This window comes from Panthera leo, chromosome E1 (genome assembly GCF_018350215.1).
Source record: "Panthera leo isolate Ple1 chromosome E1, P.leo_Ple1_pat1.1, whole genome shotgun sequence".
Taxonomy (NCBI): Eukaryota; Metazoa; Chordata; class Mammalia; order Carnivora; family Felidae; genus Panthera; species Panthera leo.
Genome location: NC_056692.1, coordinates 40,961,023 through 40,979,049, shown reverse-complemented (window position 1 = coordinate 40,979,049; position 18,027 = coordinate 40,961,023). Strand labels below are relative to the sequence as shown.

At 48.1% G+C, this 18,027-nt stretch overlaps 2 protein-coding genes across 3 annotated transcripts; both read right to left on the bottom strand.

The window, feature by feature from the left end:
* Window positions 1-122: 122 nt before the first annotated feature.
* VPS25 (vacuolar protein sorting 25 homolog) lies at window positions 123-5,193 on the bottom strand. The gene is made up of 6 exons (XM_042916146.1): window positions 5,097-5,193; window positions 4,738-4,883; window positions 3,752-3,805; window positions 3,014-3,102; window positions 2,155-2,230; window positions 123-754 (listed from the first exon to the last, which is right to left on the bottom strand). Exons 1-6 carry the CDS (start codon window positions 5,147-5,149, stop codon window positions 642-644), a joined length of 531 nt encoding a protein of 176 aa, XP_042772080.1. The 5' UTR covers window positions 5,150-5,193; the 3' UTR covers window positions 123-641.
* Window positions 5,194-9,409: 4,216 nt separating this feature from the next.
* Window positions 9,410-11,231, bottom strand: RAMP2 (receptor activity modifying protein 2). Of its 2 annotated transcripts, none has more exons than XM_042916144.1 (4): window positions 11,054-11,231; window positions 10,549-10,704; window positions 9,980-10,088; window positions 9,410-9,852 (listed from the first exon to the last, which is right to left on the bottom strand). In XM_042916144.1, exons 1-4 carry the CDS (start codon window positions 11,151-11,153, stop codon window positions 9,597-9,599), a joined length of 621 nt encoding a protein of 206 aa, XP_042772078.1. In that variant the 5' UTR covers window positions 11,154-11,231; the 3' UTR covers window positions 9,410-9,596. The 2 variants fall into 2 exon arrangements, with proteins under 2 accessions (XP_042772078.1, XP_042772079.1); XM_042916145.1 differs by having other exon boundaries at window positions 10,549-10,614; window positions 11,054-11,225.
* Window positions 11,232-18,027: the final 6,796 nt, after the last annotated feature.

Sequence of the window (18,027 nt, the reverse complement as noted above, 5' to 3'; positions counted from 1 at the left end):
ACCTTTTCATTTACAAAGGCCATAGGCCTCCTCTACCCTCTCCTAGGCTGGGATTCACTCGGGGGGCAACACTGAATTCACAGCCCTCCCTATGCCCATTCCAGTAGTAACTTCCAACAGGAGGCAGTGGGGATGAGCTTTTTAATATCACAAAATCAGTGTCGGGCCTGGCCTCTCACTGCCAGGCCCCTTCCTGGGCCTCCTATCTTCATGTTGCCTGGAAGGCTGCCTGCAGCCAGGGCTTCTCCCATCCCCTAAGAAGGATCCAGCACCAGCCTGAGAGGGGAGGCAATAGCAGCTAAGGGGGTGGGAAGGGGAAGAGACAGAAGCTTGTGCAGGCGTGTGTATGTACTTACGTGTGTGAACACATGTGGAGTTATAGGTTTACAGACCCTGGCTCAGGGACAGTCTAGGATGGGAGAGGAGGTAGGGCAAGGAGAAGCACATCTTTTCTCCCAGGTGCCTCAGCCTCGCCCTTCCCCAGGGACAGAAACGTGGGGTAAGTGGGAAACCCATCCCTGGACTGGAGCCCTTTTGAGTCTGGTGGAGTCACAGATCCAGTCTGTGGGGTCACTGGGTCTGTCTCCTTTTGAAAGCCCTGGAAGGGTGGGAGGTAAGAAGTAAAAGGAGACAGGTCTCTGCTAGAAGAACTTGACGCCTCGGCCATCGCTGACAGTGATGATCTCAGCCTTGTGCTCCTGCTGTAGGGCCTGCAGAGCCCGGAGTAGGGTTGCTTCATCCAGCCCATGGAACTCTGGAAGGGAGAGATGGGTAGTCAGGGACACTTGGCTCCTGGGGGCTCAAGGCCCCTGAGGAGAAGTCTAGCTGGAAGCTGGGACCCCTTGAGGCCAGGGTAGACATGTACCACCTATACTGCTGCCACTGCCACCAATCCTTCCTGGGTAAGCCTTAAGAGTAAGGGGTGAGAGAAAGCCAGAGTCTGCACAAAATGTGAGTTCACACTTATTTTTCCCTTCTGGGTTCTTCTGTTGGACTCAACCCTCATGTGTATCCCCCACCCATGTGCCATTAGTATCTGATGTATGAGAGTGACACCATCTACTTTTGGGCCACAAAGTGGGGGACAATTAAACCTAGGAACGTCAAGGTCCTTGACACTGGACACTGACCCTAGTTTGCACACCTGTACCCATTAGGAGCACCTGTCCTAACACAAAGTATAGCCATACCTCTGACCAGGAGACTGTTAAGGGCCAGCACAGATATCTGCCCTTTCCTAGTTAAAAGGAACGAGGCTGGGAGCCAAGGGCCAGCTGAATATCTGGAGATATGGCAAGATATTGCAGGGAGATGTGAGAAGCAGGTGGCAAGCCCTAACAGGCTCGCACACCTCACTCCCTGCGGGGGCCTACGGCTTGAGTCAGGGAGCTTGCTTTCTGAGGAAGCCTCCAGTTTTGCCCAGCATGAGTGGTGGGCTGGGCATGGTTGCGGCACTGAAGTCATGGGGCAATGGTGGGAGTAGCAAGCAGAGGCCTGTAGGGCAGGGGGGAACAGCCAAGAGCTATAAACTCTGTTACGGCAGCCAGGGCCTGGCAGAAAGGGGAGCTGCCCTTTCTTCCCCAGCTGAGATTGGAACTTTTGGTGATCCTGGGATCAGAATATGAAGTCAGAGATAAAAAAGCTAAGAGTATATTTACACTATGTAAAAATCAAACAGTATATAAATCCTCACCTGGCTAGAAACTAAAGTATTTAAAAGGCCTAGGGGTGGGGATGGTGGTGTTGGCCCAATCCCTTCAGCTGACACCCACAAATCTTGAGCCCTCTGTAAGTATAAAGGGTGAAAGAAAGCCAGCGTCAGCAAAGAATGAGATTTCAGGCTTAATCTTCTGCGCCGGTTCCTCATTCAGTATCTACACCGGGAATTCTTAACTTTTCATGGATCACAGATGCCCTTGACAATCTTTTAATATGGACTCTATCCCTAGAAAAATGCACATATCCCACTGACAAAATTTGGGGGTATTTTGCATGTAAATTCAGGTGGCTTAGGGAAACCTTGGACATGGGTTAAGAGCCCTTCTATCATGTAGTATTTGGAATTCAAAGGCAGGGATGGGAAGTCTGAATGTCAGCTGAACAAGGACTGGAGGATTCAGATGACAAAACTGGAGGGAAAGGGAGAAGCATTACCCTCATCCTCTGTGTCTTCCCCATTGGTCAGCTCATAGAGAGTGAACACGGAGTTGTTCTGGCCACTCCTGGAAACCTATAGACACAGAAAACAGCGACTGAATAAGGACCAGGGATCTCCTGGAAGGTGAGCTCACTGACTCCACCTATCTGACCCACGAATGATACCTGTTCCCAAACCAGGGCTCACTGTCACCTCGGCAGGAGTGGCCTAAAAACCACAACCCCTACAGGTGCTATATTTATACGTGTATACACATATACGGAACCACTAAACCACAGGCCTTCACATGTCTGAGGAGTGACCTCTCATTTTGTTTTCCTGTTCAGGAATAGGTGGCATGTGTTTGTTATATTTAGGTTGTTGATGCTTCTTCCCCTCTTCTCTCCCTTGGGAAAGTTTAGGACTGGTGGTGGCTAGGAATTTGGGGAAGACAGTTTGTCCCTACACCCATACTGGTTCAGAATGTCTCATTCATATTGTGGACAGCCCCAAAGCGCCTAGTGGGGGAGGGGCCCCAGGGTTGTTGTTGTTGTTGTTGTTTTTTTTTTTTTTTTTGCCTTTCCTTTCCCCATTTATCTTCTGTGGCCAGAGACGCCAGCCAACAATAGTACTCATGGTTCCCAGCACTGCATTCTCCAAACATGGCCTCACGTAGCCTCTGGCCTCCTATAAAGGTAGGGAAGTTCTATGCAGCCTAGGAAATTGAGTCATTGAAAGAGGTTTGCCTGGAAGACCTATACTTCCTCTTTCTTTCCCTTCCCACTTTGCTCAGTCCAGACCTAGGAACACCAGGTATCTGCTGAACACAGATATAATTCTCCTTTGCCATGGGTCACTGCGGCAGAACAGTCTCACCCACTGATAGATGAGTTTCCCCCATTCTTCTGGCCTTCGCCACATGATCAGGAAGCTAGATTTGTTCTTATCCAACCACTCCAGGTTTCCTACAAAAAAGATACTTATGAAAGTATCTTACGCTAAGAAGGGACAAAAGGCAAAACCAAGGTATAAAGAGTGGAAGAGATTCAGCTTTCAGGAAGTGAAATCCAAGAATTGTTTTACTATTATTATCTGCAAGGCACCAATTCTCCTTCCACCTCTCTCCAGGTCTCAGAACACAGATGGAGAGATTTCAATAATGAATACCAATAGGGAAAAGGACCCAGGGAATTGGACTATCTTCTATATAGAACACTATGGGCTCCAAGCCAGGGGAGAGAAAAAGAAAGTTGTTAAAAGCAAAGACTCGTGGGGCACCTGGCTGGCTCAGTCAGTGGAGTGGGTGACTCTTGATCTTGAGGTTGTGGGTTCGAGCCCCATGCTGGGTGAGAGAGATTACTTAAAACTAAAATCTCAGAGAAACGTGGCTGGCTCAGTTGGTAGAGCATGGGACTCTTGATCTCAGGGGTTGTGAGTTTGAGCCCCATGTTGGGTACAGAGATTACTTAATAAATAAAAGTTAAAAGAAATAAAATAAAATAAAATAAAATAAAATAAAATAAAATAAAATAAAAAGCAAAGACTTGTGCCAAGCTGCCCTCAGGAAAACCCAACTAGGAGGAAAAATAAGGAAATCTGAGGACCTGAACCCACCTTTCTTCCTCAGTTCCTCTAATACAACCTGGATTGATTCCACAGGAAGCTTCCCTGGTTTAAAGTTAAGGGAACAGCATTGATGGAATGAATTAGATGGGATAAAAACTCTTGAGGCCAGTCTCATGCGAAGAACCACCTGTCCCCTTCCTCTCCCTCCCACACACATATATGTGCAATTCCCCAAAAAGCTATAAATTGGCACTTCCTGGATAAAGGGGGGAGGAAGGTAAAGAGATACTAGTTCAATTAAAAGGAAGAGCTTTATGGGGGCACCTGGGTGGCTCAGTCGGTTAAGGGTGGGACTTCAGTTCAGGTCATGATCTCACAGTTCCTGAGTTCAAGCCCCGAGTTAGGTTCTGTGCTGACAGCTCAGAGCCTGGGGCCTGCTTCGGATTCTGTGTCTCTCTTTCTCTCTCTGTCCCTATCCCACTTGTGCCCTCTCACTCTCAAAAATAAATAAACATTAAAAAAAAAAAAAAAAAAAAGGAAGAGCTTTAGAAATGAAAGGCACTCCCTTTTGTCACCATCTGTCTCCTCTTCTTCCTTCAGACTTTCTCCACAGATATTTTAGCAATGAATCAGGAAGCAAAAACAAATGACCCTTACTTCCTGGGAGAAGGAGAGTAGGTGGAGAAAATTACTTAAGGTAGTACCAGAGTTTGAGCTTCATTCAGAAGAGGACAGGAGATTCAGAGTCAAAAGGGCTCAGGTTGGAAAACCCGGGACTTGGCTTTGGGTCAGAGATTCTAAGCCCAGAATGACACCTGGGTATTCATCACTACCTAGGACTGGAGGGTCTGATGCTGCATTTGCATTGGGGGTTGGGGCTTAAAATGGAAGTCAGCTACACATATGGCTCCTTCCCAAGTCCAGTCTGGGTGGGAACCTGCCTATTGGGGTGAAGGGGGTGTGAAGTCTGGGCATGTGTGCAAGTGCAGAAGTGCGTGTGTGTGTGGGCTGTGGAAGAGCCTGAGGGAGGATACGCTGTAGCTTCACGTTGTTGAAGAGCGGGCTCTCCTGAGCTTCCATCACCGTCATGCTGGACTGTTTGTGCAGGCGGCAGAAGGACAGGACCAGCGAGCACCAGGCGGCCAGCTGCTTCTGCCGAGTGTCCACATTCGGCTGCAACCTGCCGGGTGAAGGGGGTGGGGCGCAGAATTAGAGGGCGTGAGAGGGCGAGAGGCAGCACAGACGCAGGCGCGTCTGGGGGACAAAGTGAGGGACTAAGGGTGGTGGCGACCGGGTCCTTTCTCCCCCTCCCCATTTGAAGCATCAGGGCTGAGCCCGGGGTCCGGGGCAGGGGAGGGAGGCACAGCGGGGCTTCTCGGGGTCTGAGCCTCACGTAAAGAAGGGCGGGAAGCGATACTGCCACGGCCACTCGAAACTCATCGCCATCGTAGTAGCCCAGGAAACCCGGAACCTCCGGGCAAAGGACTTCCGGCCTCCGCTTCTGCACGTCCGGGCAAAAAGCACAGCAGAAAGGTTCCGGAGGCCTTTCCCGAGAAGGGCCGCCCAACGGAAGGTATCTTGCTTCTCTGCCAGTCTCTTGCTATGAACCTAAAAATCCGTACCGTTTAGAGCCCAGAGAAGTCTCATTCAGCTCTAGAAATGGGCAGTGACTTCCCCCAAAGCGGCACAGCTTGATAGTTTGTTTCACTCTGCTAAGGCTTCTTTTAATGTTAACACGTGTTAGTTGCATTTAACTTCACTCACAATTCCCCAGCCTCCTCAATTACTGTGTCCTTCGACTCCACCATTCCCTGGTCTCCTGCAGCACCCATGGGAGCATATTTGTAGCTTTTATTGCTGAAAATGGGTCAGATTCCATGATTCACTGCTGCCATTTTGGACCACAGCCATCTATCTCTCACATCCTCACCTTCCTAGTCTCAAGACTCCGGACCCATTGTGGTCGTATTTGACTCCTTACCCAGCCTAGACTACCCAATTCTGTCTGAACATGCTAGCTGAACCCCAGATTCCCTGACTAACCTCACTGCTGGGCTCTCGGTGCAGCCCAACACTTTTATTGACTCCCTGTCACATCCCTCCAGGTAACTCTTCACATTTTTCCAGTCGTCAAGTCATTCCACCTGTCTCCATCTTCCTCCTTTCTGCAGAATGCCTTTCTCTATTTTGTGAACTTGAGGCCGAACATGTGAACTTCTTAATCTTTCCCTTTTTGTCCCTCTTTGTCACCACACTTAATGCATCCCACAAGAATTTCTCTCCACTTTTACCCCTTCATTTTGGATTCAAAGGAAGAAGTGTCACTCTTCCTTTACAAGGCCAACCTTTGGCATATCTTCTTGCCTCTCTTCTCCAAGGGCCTCCAGGACTTCTCTGGGTGTCATCTACCCTCTTTTCCTTTCCTCTGGCTCCTCTCCCCTCGTTGACAAATATGCATAGGCCATCCCTACTTGAAAATATGTACAGTTTCCTTGACTCTGTCACCCTCTCAATTTCCTATCTGATCTTTAACCTTTCCCCCACCCAAGTTCACCCTTCATTGTGCACAGTTCCTGATCCACAGTAGTACCCAGCAAATATTTGTTGCATGAATGGATGAACCATTCTGTTGACAATGTTCTTTCAAAAGGCACTATCTCCTTTGCTTCCATGGCACTGCTTTATCCTTGTTCTGCTAGTGTCTCTCTGATCTTTCTGTCTCATTTCCCCCTCATTCTTTAAATGTGTAATTTTCCATGGGGCACCTGGGTGGCTCAGTCAGCTAAGCATCCAACTTTGGCTCAGGTCATGATCTTGCGGTTTGTAGGTTTGAGCCCTGTGTCAGGCTCTGTGCTGACAGCTCAGGGCCTGGAGCCCGCTTCTGATTCTGTGTCCCTCTCTCTCTCTGCCCCTCCCCCACTTGCACTCGCTCTCTCTCTCTCTCTCTCTCAAATATAAACATTAAAAAAATAAAATAAATGTGCACATTTCCTAAGAACCTAACCTCAGCTTTCTTTCCTTTCCTTTTCTTTTTTTCTTTTATTTATTTTGAGAGAGAGAGAACCATGCGAGCAGGGGAGGTACAGAGATGGAGAGAGAGAATCCCAAGCAGGCTCTGCACTGTCAGTGTGGAGCCCGACTTGGAGCTCAAACTCATGAACCATGAGATCATGACCTGAGCTACATTCAACCGACTGAACCACCCAGGTGCCCTCTCAGCTTTCTTTTCTTCTTTCTTTCTTTCTTTCTTTCTTTCTTTCTTTCTTTCTTTCTTTCTTTCTTTCTTTTTTAATGTTTATTTATTTTTGAGACAGAGAGAGAGACAAAGTGTGAGTGAGGGAGGGCAGAGAGGGAGACACAGAATCTGAAGCAGGCTCTAGGCTTTGAGCTGTCAGCATAGAGCCCAACATGGGGCCTGAACTCACGGACCTCGAGCTCATAGCCCTTGCCAAAGTTGGAAGCTTAACCGACTGAGCCACCCAGGTGCCCTTTTAGCTTTCTTTTCAATACATCTTCTGTCTTGAGAACTTTCATCCTTCTCATGGTTTCACTTGACATTTCTGTGCAAAAGATTCCTAAATCTGTATTTCCAGCTCCAATCTCTTTCCACCACCAACACCCCTCCCATTTCTAGCTCTCTGTGGGACATAAAAGCTTGTTCCATTTTTAGCTCATATTGTAAATCCCTTTCTTCATGCCAGCTTCTCTCCCTAATGGCCATTTTCTACCATTACTTCCATCATTGTCCTAGTAACTCAGATGCAAAGCCTCAATCAGCTCTAACCTCTCCTCTCTTTCATCTCCTTCATATCCAAAGTCCCTCCCCTGTTTTTAATCATTTCTTCTACTTTTTATTTTCTACTTCCCATTCATCGCTCCTTTGACCCATGTCCTCTTTTTCTCAAGCCTGGATTATCACAATATTTTCCTAATTCACCTGTTTTCCTATTCTCTTCCCTAGGGGAAATGCACTCCATCCTAAGGCCTAGTCATGTACAAACTCTGCAATCACCCTCCTGTGATCACACCTCAGCTAGGTGTGACCCCTCCTTTTTTTGCACTTAGATAACATTTGGTTTGTATCCCTTTCGTGACTCTAATCACACACTCCATTGCTTTTGTTGATTGGTACACATGTCAGCTCCCGTACTAGATGGAAAGTCATTGAGAGCAGAAACCAAGTCCTAACTTATCTTTCCAACACAATATACCATACAGAGTATTTTATACCAGTATGCCCTTGATGTACATTAGTAAAACACATGAAGGCAAATATGGGCCAAAAGGAGGATAGATATATTCCTGGGGAAGACCAATGCATTCATGGGAACAGAGCAGAGACTTATCTCAGGTGAAAACCCAAAATGTCCTAGGGAACAGGTATGCCCCTAGAGAGACAGATATGCCCTGAGAGAAGTCTATCTCAGAGGATGAGTAGATACATTCTAGGAAGCATACGGGTATCTATCTGTGGAATAGACAGGCATGTCCCAAGGAAATGGATATGCATGTACTCAGGGAGGCAAATATTTCAGCAAGGAGGGAAGGAAAGTCCCTGACAAGGCTCCACGTGCCACAGAAAATAAACAGGGGTCTTTATGGAGAACAAAGTTGTTCTCTAGTATTTTTTTAATGTTTATTTGTTTTGGGGAGAGAGAGACAAACAGAACACAAGCAGGGCAGGGGCAGAGAGAGGACACACACTCCAAAGCAGGCTCCAGGCTCTGTCTGAGCTGTCAGCACACAGCCTGATGTGGGGCTCGAGCCCACAAACCATGACATCATGACCTGAGCCAAAGTCAGACACTTAATTGACTGAGCCATCCAGCTGTCCTTGTTCTCTAGTATTTTTGATGATCTGGAAGAACTGAAGATGAAGGTCCTCTGGGGAAAACTGGGCCTCACTATCCAGGGAACATGTAAGAGTATTCATATACAGAAATGGTGAGTTCAGAGGCTAGGTATGTCCCTAGAAAGTGGGAAGGTGTCTTAGAGGAGTATCAGTATGGCTTAGGAAGCTGATAGAAGGGTTTGCTAAGAACTAATGGTTGCTATGGGGATGACAGATGTTTGATTCCAGGGTCCAGGCTCCTCAGCTTTGAGCTTCTTCCAGGTCATATCCATCTTCTGGCTGTTAGCTCCAGTGGACACCAGGGGGCAGTGTGCTAACAGGCTGTAGGCCACACCCCCAGGGTCCAGGACAATGTAGGATGAGGGCCAGGGACCTGGACAGGGAGTTCTGTGGTGGAGTTAGTAGAGTAAGTCCCACTGCCTTTCCCTTCAATCCTGAGCTCTTTAGGAATGAACTCTTTTTGGTCATATCAAGGTTTCCATTCCTAGGCCCTGGGAGTAAACTGAGGCATGAAAAAGAGGAAAATTCAGAGCCCCTAGGCAGTCCCCCTTCCTTCTCGCAGGAGTCACAGCAGAGATTCCACCCTTGCCCCTTCCCCCACACCTCCCCAGCTGCCATCCAAGCCGGAAGGGAGTCTCTTCCTGCAGGTTTCCTGGTGTTGGTTTTGGATAAGGACAGGAAAGGCCCAGCCCTGGGAGGAAGCAGTGTAGGGGGAGGCTTTCAAGTGGGGGGAGAGGAATAGTGAGGAGCAGACAAGTGAACAAGACAGTGCTGGTATCCAGATTTTCCAGCTCTGCTGCCCAGAGCTGTGGGAAATGGTAGAGACTCTGGGATGGGGAGGGGATAGTACCAAAAAAAAAAAAAAAAAAGTTTTATTTTGAAGATTACAAAACTTGTGCCACCACTGGGCTTCCATTTCCAGCAATTCAAGGGTCTGTGGTGGGGGTGAGAGTGAGAGAAGGAGGCAGGGAGGGGAAGAGAGAGACCCGGTGGTGGCAGGGGAAAGGAGTAAGATGACTGCTAATAGCTCAAACCACCACCCTAGGCCTGGGCCTCGCTGTCTTTACTCCTCCACACCACAAGGGTGACAAGGAAGGGGATGAGGCAGATGGGGGCTATGATCATGGCCAGGAGCACATCCTCTGGAGGGTCTGATAAGGTGGGCTGCATCAAGGAGCAGTTGGCAAAGTGGATCTGGTGAGTCTCAAAGATGATCTCTTCTGCCAAGGGATTGGGGAAACCCAGGCCAAATGCTTCTGCAAAATGCTCCAAGCAATATTGCAGGTCGCTATAGGGCCTGGAAGCAAGGGAAGACTAGAGTGAATATGGGGTTGGGCCCAGAGAGAGGAATACCCCACACTCAAGGCCCACACACAAGGAGCAGGCCCCACCCCTGGTCCAAGCTGCCCTAGCACTGCCCCTACCTGCTAATCATGGTCCAGTCGCACCAGTCCTTGGGGATAGAGTCCATCTGCTCCTTATAAGATTGCCAGCAAAACCGGGCATTCACCTTATAGTCCTCCATCTTGTTCTCTGTGGGCACAGATGCTGCACATTGACCAACCCCCTGGCCCTCCCTCCAAGCCCTCAGGTCCAGGTACTTCCACTGTTCCTGTCTTCAGACATGGCAGCCACCAGGAACAGCCTCAGAAAGTTTCCCAAGGAGAGAGTCTCAGCTCAGAAAAATGTTAATGCCTTCCATGTGCTCAGCACTTCCCAGCCTGACGGGAACATCCATATACGTTTTTTTCTGGGGTCTTCTAACCCACCTGAGGTGAGCCAGCTCAGAGCTGGGGGGGGCGGGGGGGGGCGGGGAGGGTGGGTTGTGGGCTGAGAGGGAGAAAGACCACAAGGAACCCCAGGAGAGAACGGAAGGGAGTTTAGTGCGATTTCATTTGGGGTTGGGGCCTGCCTTGTGGGAAAGGGACCCTCCCCACTGACCTAGCTCTCCTCGTTGCCCTCGGCCACCTTCCCAGAGTCGCGCGGTACACACCTTCTGACTTCAAGCTGCCTTCAGTGGGAAGAAGCTGAGCCAGGGACTCCTGGGGCTTCAGGACAGCTGTGAGCAGAAATGGGGGAGGGAAGGAGGATGGCGGGGATCTAGGCGGTGGAGCCTGGAGGAGGGGTCTGAGACCCTTGGAAGTCAGAGCTACTCGCAGAAGAGAAAGAAGAATAATCCAGGCTCCCAAGGGGTGCTTCAGTGACTGGAAGAGAGGGCTGATACCAGCTCCCTCCCACTCACATCCAGACCCCAAACCCTCTTCCTCCAGGCCAGCCCCAGATCTCCCAAGACCTCTCCGCCGGGCCCCCGGCACCCCACGTTCCTCCAAGTGGGAAGCAGTTCGCGCTGCGCCTTCACCGAGGTGGAGCCGGGGACTGTCGGAGGACAGCGCTGTTCCGCCCTCACCCCGGGGCCCGTTTCGGCCTCGGCGGTCCAGCCCCCCCTCCCCTCCGGGCCTCCCGCGCCTCCCGCCCGAGCCCCGGGGCGCAGCGCTCACCGCCCAGCAGGAGGAGGAGGCGGAGCGCTGCCGGTCGCCCCGCGAGGGTCGTAGAGAACCGCGGGCCGCCGGCGGCGCGCTCTGCCCGGAGCGAGGCCATCGCGCGGCTAGCAGGCGAGGAGGGGCGGTGGCGCTGAGCCGGGCCCGGGCGGGGGCGCCTATATCCCCGGCCCAAGCCCCAGGAAGCCGCGCCGCTTCCTCGCAGGGGCTGGGACGGCTGCGGCCACGTGGGGGGCGGGGGCGACGCCCGGGGCCCGCGGGCCGGAGGGGGAGTCGATGCCCCACCCCGCCCCGGCGCCCGCCGCTCCCTCCGGCGGGTCGGCGTTGGCCCACTCTTTCTTCTAGCTCACCCTGCGGGGCTGGACAGCTCCCCTCGTAACCCCAGAACCGGGACGCATTTCCTGGGCTGAGCCGCGTGGCGCCCAAGGACTCTCCCGGGTCTCTGAGCATCCGCTCCCGGGACCCTAGTCGTCCCATTCTCTTTCGATGCGGGGGCTGAGGAAGGGGGTTAGCGTGTTGCTATCGCGGACCTGCAGAAGAAAGGGGCTGGGAGTTCGGAGGGCCTCTCCACGCCGCAGTATCTAAGGAAGGAGGTTGGGGCTGTCTTGGGACGTGGGGGAAGGGGCTCCTGGAGCTGGGCTCAGAGTTCCCCTTCCCCGGGAACACCCACTGATGTCAACTCACCCGCCAAAACTGGGGAGGAGGAGATGAGGGAGCCAGCCCTCCAGAGTCAGGAGAAGGCCTGGGGACCCGGGCAGAGGGGAAACCAAAATCCAAATACCCTCCCTTCAGAGGCACCTCCTGGGGCCTCGATCCACACATCTGATTGGGGGGAAGGGCAAAAGTAAGATTATTTCATTCCTAGGAAAAAGGTGCCATAAACCGGATGGGGGGGGGGGGGGGCAAAAGTAAAAGATTACTCCATTCCTAGGAAGAAAGTGGCCACTACTCTTCAAGACCAAGGTTGTGAAAAGGGAAGGGTTTATTTAGAACCTACTATGGGTGACTTCATTCGCAAAGTGGGTACCTTATTGTCCCTGTTTTACAGGGAAAAAAGCGAAAGCTCAGGGAAAAGAGCCCAGAACTTGAGTTCAGAAGCTCTGACTGGTATTTCTGTCTTCCCACTCCCTAGCCAGATAGCCCAGAATGATCTCGGTTACCTTGATGATCTCCGCTTACTCTCCTGTAAAATAAGGACATACATCATCCTCCTGGATAAACTGTACTGAGGACAATGTATGTGAAAGGGCATTGGACTCACTCAGTGGACGTTTCCTTTCCTTCTTTCCTAAGGACTTGCCTAAGGTTACACTGCTACGAAGCAGCCAGGCTGGGCCTGGGGCCCCAGGGGCCCTGACTTCTGCCATACCACAGCTGTCTCTGTGTCCTGAGCCAGAGCTTCATTAGCCTGAAGTAGCCGAGCAGCCCAGGAGCTGGTTTGGCCCTGGCGTTCAACTCCAGACACAGCTGTCAGCACTGAACTTTCCTAAATTACTCCCAGACACTGACCCCTGGACTCAGCTGCTGCTCTTGTCCCAGTTTACTGATTTCTGCCCACCATAAATTATCTTTCATGATCTCTCTTCAAATCTTCATCTCAGGGTCTTAGGCTCTTGAATTATGGCCACTAAAAGCCTGTTGTCCTCCTCCATCACTAGGGTCAAGAGGTTGCCTTGATAAGGCATCCCAAAGAAGAAAGGAGGTGGCCCAGTTGGCAGGAACCCCAAAGCCCTCCTGGTGATTGTCATCTTCTGCAATGTGCAGGAAAGAGCCAGACAGCCTCAGAGCCACATCAGGCCAGGGACCGAATCCATTCGTTTCCTCCCACCCATGACTGCCCTTTTCAAGAAGGAAACATGGTCAAGAGGGAGATTTCTGGGTGATAAGATGGGAAGGGAAAGCATGGAGGGACAGAAAACAAAACAAACCATTTCCACTGGGCTGGGGCCAGAAACACCTGAGCCCACTGTGAATTAGGAATGGGGTTGGGGGTCAAGATTAAAGTTGACGAAAATAAATGCTGGGTTTTAAATAGGGCAGTATAGTATCGTTTGATAAAAACAAACAAACAAACAAACAAACAAACACAAACGAACATTGGTTGGGATTCCAAAGGCAAGTTCTGCTTCTGTGTTGCTGTCTAATCTTGGGCAGGTCATTTCATATCTCTAGAGGTCAACATTTTCATATATAAAATGACCTTAGAATCAAAAGGGAAAATATAGGTGACTCAGTAGAAAATGTTATCTTTAGCCTGGAGCTGGGGTTCAGTTTGCAGCATGACATGGAGACCTCCAAAGGGAAGTTTGATGTAGTCATTCCTGAACTTGGGAGTCTAACCTTCCCATTGGAGAATCTGGGAATTTTCCTTCCTCCTGATTTTCCTCTTTCTACTTTTCCTTACCAGTTGGACATTTGGCTGTTTCATTGACTCCTGAGGGCATCCTGGTAACTGGGGGGTCTGGTATCGGGGTACTCTGGGGCTGAAAGAGGACCAGAGACTTCGCTTTGCCATAGAAGACAGTCCCATGTTTTGCAAGGAGGGGACAGAGAAGGGCTTCATTAAGGACAGAAACTGGTTCTTTTATGCAAATCCTGTATTCCACCCATGGACGCCCTCTTCCCTTCCCTTTTAAACCCTACTGCTGCCTTAAAAACATACTTTATGCTATAAAAATATACTTAATTTTTTTTAATGTTTATTTGTTTCAAGAGAGACAGAGAGAGAGAGACAGACAGAGTGTGAGCAGGGAAGGGGTAGACAGAAAGGAAGACACAGAATCTGAAGCAGGCTCCAGGCTCTGAGCTGTTAGTACCTGAGCCAAAATCTTACACTTAACTAAGTCACCCTGGCACCCCAAAAATATACTTTCTAATTGCAGGTAATACACAAGTATATACTCATTGCAAAATATTTAAACACAGAAAACTTTATACCTTTATTCCTTTCTCACTTCCCTATATATTTTGGACTTAAAAAAACATAAATGGGATAAAATATCTCTGTTGTTTGATGACTTTTTTTTTTTTACTTTAATAACATGTTTTGGGCTTCTTTTCACAATAGCACATACAGATGTGCCTCTTTTCTTTTAACTGTAGTATAATATTATCTGTAGTCTTTTTGTCTCATATCCAGTGGAGTCTGGTCTTTGTTTCCTACACACTTCCTTAGTCCTCTGTCCATATTCCACACCCACTCCTACTGCTTAGGAAGAGAGGGATCTAGTTCTGGTCCAGCTGGACATTAACCTGAGATTTATGGCACCAACCTAGATTGACTTTTCCTTGATAGGGATCCTACTGCCAGGTAAATTCCCCTTCTTGTTACAGGGGAAGGGACATCCTGCCTGAAACAAGAAGAGAGGTGAGTTGATCCTTAAAAGAAGTGCGATTTTTAATCTTCACCCTTCCCCCTACACCCAAATCCAGAACAACATAGTGTGGAGTAAAAAGCACTGGGGGCCTCCTACACAATGAAATTGCATGCAGAGCATCCCGGAATCAGCATCTCTACCATGTAGAGACATTCACATATGCTGGCCTCTTCTCCAGCTGTCTGCAAAATAAAGAGCAGAGCTCAGGAGAGGATGTGGGGGAGAATCAGGGTCAGGGGAGCCAGAAGTCCTGGCTGGGAGGGGCTGATCCTTCCAAGCTGGAGAGAGGAAACAGATTTCTTTAGAGGGCAGGGAGGTAGCAGAGAGAACCAGAAGAGCTGCAGCTGGGGAGCCAGCTAGCTAAGGGAGGGAAGACAAAGACGTAGGGACACAGCTCCATCCCTCCCCATCTCCTCATCTCCAGAATGATGGAACACTCAGTGTGAGTATGGCCATCCCACAGAGGGAAGAATGGTTATTGGAGAAAACTTTGGCTCTCAAGTTAGAAGAAGCAGAGAAAATGATTAGGCCATATTCCTCATCAAATGCTGGTTCTTAATGTAGCTACCATTTATTGAACAATTACTATGTGATGCATAGTGTGTTCTCTGACACATGTGCTGAGCTTTGCAAATATGTCTTAAAACCTTACCACCGTAACATTAGAATTATCTTGTTTGTGGGTAAAATGGGGAAACAGGAATGATGTGCCCAAGGCCTCAAAGGTAGTAACTGACAGTCAGGATTTAAACCTGGGACTGCTTGATGCTAAGCTTCATGTCTTAACCATTGTGATGTATCACCTCCCTCTCAATCTACATCTGAATATTGATTTCTTACTGGGTCTTGAAAATGAAGTTGAAAAGAGGAGAAAAGGATAGAGAGTTTCTTCCAGGGCCAGATAGACCCCTCCAGAAATAAGAAGATGCTGCTTTACCCAACTACGTACATACAACCTCCTCCTCCCTTCCTTCCCAGATCCAGGCTGGACCATGACATCATATGGTGGAGGCTGTTTTTCTGAAAGGGAAAAAAAAAAAAAAAAAAAAAAAAAAAAAAACCAGACCAGATTTATAAGAAGGACATTCAGACAGCATGACTGAAGAGGACCATGGCCAAGTGACCATAGCCCACGCCCAGCAGTGCTGAGAACACTGCTGGTCCCTCGGCACCTGGGGCTGACTCATGGTTGCTCTCAGGACCCACTGCCAGACGCCAGGGTTGCTTTCACTCTTCCTCCGTTCCTCAGGACTGTCCTATGAAACCATCCGCAGGAACGCTTCTACCTGCTCCCAGCACCCCAAGAGTTTAGATGTTAAGTAACATGAAGATGCCCTGATGATGCCCACCAGTATCCTTGGTACTTCATACAGATTGTTTCATTTAAAACTCATGACTTAGGGCACCTGGGTGGCTCAGTTGGTTAAGTGTTCGATTCTATCTCAGCTCAGGTCTTGATCTCAGGGTTATGAGTTCAAGCCTCAAGTTGGGCTCCATGCTGGGTGTGAAGCCTAAGGATAGATAGATAGATAGATAGATAGATAGATAGATAGGGTAAAATTCATAACTCTATTAAATCAGGTACCATAGCAATCCACTTTCCAGATGAGGAAACTGAAAAGTTAAGTCATTTATCCAAGCTCATGCAACTAATATTGGCAGATATCCAGGTCTTCTTAATGCTGAAGCCAGAGTACTTAACCTCTGCTCCACAATACCTGACAGAACTCGTTAGCCAGCCTGCTAGAAAGAACCAAATAGAAAGGGATGCAAAAGACAGGCCGGAAGGGTAACCAGACAGGATTCCTCATGCCACAGAGGACTTTCCTCCCTCTGTATGATCCCTCTCCTGACAATGCTTGTTTCACTTACAGACAGCATCTTTTCACATCCTTTCCCCCAACACCTTAATGCATTAGATGGACAATGAAAAAAACTCATGATATTATGAAATACAACATTTTTGGGGCACCTGGGTGGCTCAGTTGGTTGAGCAACTGGCTCTTGCTATTGGCCCAGGTCACGATCTCGTGGTTCATGAGTTTGAGCCTCACATCAGGCTCTGTGCTGACAGCTGCTCTCACTGCCTTCCCCTGCTCACATTCTCTCTCTCTCTCAAAAATAAATAAACATTTAAAAAAAACAAACACACACACACAAAACATTTTCTAGATCTTAACATCTCACATATGTTGTGTTGAACACTTGTGGTATCTGTGATGTGAGCTTAATACTACAAAGGCAATATTTTCTTCACCTGTAAAATGGGAATAGTAATAATACCTATAAGTTGTAAGATTTAAAGCACTTAGAGCAGTATATAATATTATTATTATCATATAATTATAATCAATTACAATATATAAAGAATTATAATATATAATTATATAATGCTATATAATTATATATTATAATCAATTATTATATAATTATGATATTTAATTATATATTATATATTTTATTATTATTATTATTATTATTATTATTATTATTTCTATTACCTTAGTGGTTAAGAGAACACATTTTGGAGTGAAGTAGACTTGAGTTTGGAGCCATCTCCATCACTTATGTAGCTGTATGTGACCCTCTGCAATTACTTAACTCCTCTGGGCGTGTTTTCTTATCTGCAAAATAGGGTTACCATTGTGTATCTCACTTACCAGTAAAGATAATGCAGGTCAAGCATTTGACCCAATGCCCGGTGCTAGTAAGCATTTGATAAATGGTAGTCACTATCATAAGGTGTAACATATATGGTTATGACAATTGTATTTCCAAGATACTCTGGGATCCTTCCAGTTCTATAATTCTGTTCTTTTCAATACACAATTTTATTTATTTATCCATCTATCTATCTATCTATCTATCTATCTATCTATTGCTTATTTTATTTTATTAAATATTTTATGTATTTATTTAAAAATTTTAAAAAATATATTTATTTATTTTTGAGAGAGAGAGAGAGACAGAGTGTGAGCAGGGGAGGAACAGAGAGAGAGGGAGACACAGAATCCGAAGCAGGCTCCAGGCTCTGAGCTGTCAGCACACAGCCCAATGGGGGGTTTGAACCCACAAACCAAGAGATCATGACCTGAGCCAAAGTCAGACGTTTAACCGACTGAGCCACCCAGGCGCCCCATATTTTATTTATTTTTGAGAGAGAGAGAGAGGGAAAGAGAGAGAGGTTGGGGGGAGGGGCAGAGAGAGAGGGAAACACAGAATCCGAAGCAAGGTCCAGGCTCTGAATTGCCAGCACTGAGCCTGATGCAGGGCTCAAACTCACAAACTGTGAGATCATGACCTGAGCCAAAGTTGGATGCTTAACTGACTGAGCCACCCAGGCACCCCTCATTACACAGTACTCTTTATTTAAAAGAATAGAGACTTCAAAGCCAGATAGAATTCCAGCTCTCCTACTTACCAGCCATGTGGCCATGTCCAATGTTTTCAATCTCCCTCTCAATGCCCTTCTCTGTAAAATGGGGACAACAATACCCACCTCTCAGGCATCTTGCAAGGATTACACAAAATAACGTAGGTTCACACCCAGTCCAATATCTAATGATTACATGAATGTTAAAGGTGATTTGTTAAACA

Coding starts and splice junctions, on each gene's coding strand:
- VPS25 (XM_042916146.1), bottom strand. CDS start 5,149: ATGGCGATGAGTTTCGAGTGGCCGTGGCAGTATCGCTTCCCGCCCTTC. Junction 3,103..3,751: donor AGAGGAACTGAGGAAGAAAG/GTGGGTTCAGGT, acceptor TCTTTTTTGTAG/GAAACCTGGAGTGGTTGGAT. Junction 755..2,154: donor GGAAGACACAGAGGATGAGG/GTAATGCTTCTC, acceptor TCTCCCTTCCAG/AGTTCCATGGGCTGGATGAA.
- RAMP2 (XM_042916144.1), bottom strand. CDS start 11,153: ATGGCCTCGCTCCGGGCAGAGCGCGCCGCCGGCGGCCCGCGGTTCTCT. Junction 10,705..11,053: donor CCTCCTCCTCCTGCTGGGCG/GTGAGCGCTGCG, acceptor TTCTGCGAGTAG/CTCTGACTTCCAAGGGTCTC. Junction 10,089..10,548: donor AGGCAGCTTGAAGTCAGAAG/GTGTGTACCGCG, acceptor CTGTGCCCACAG/AGAACAAGATGGAGGACTAT.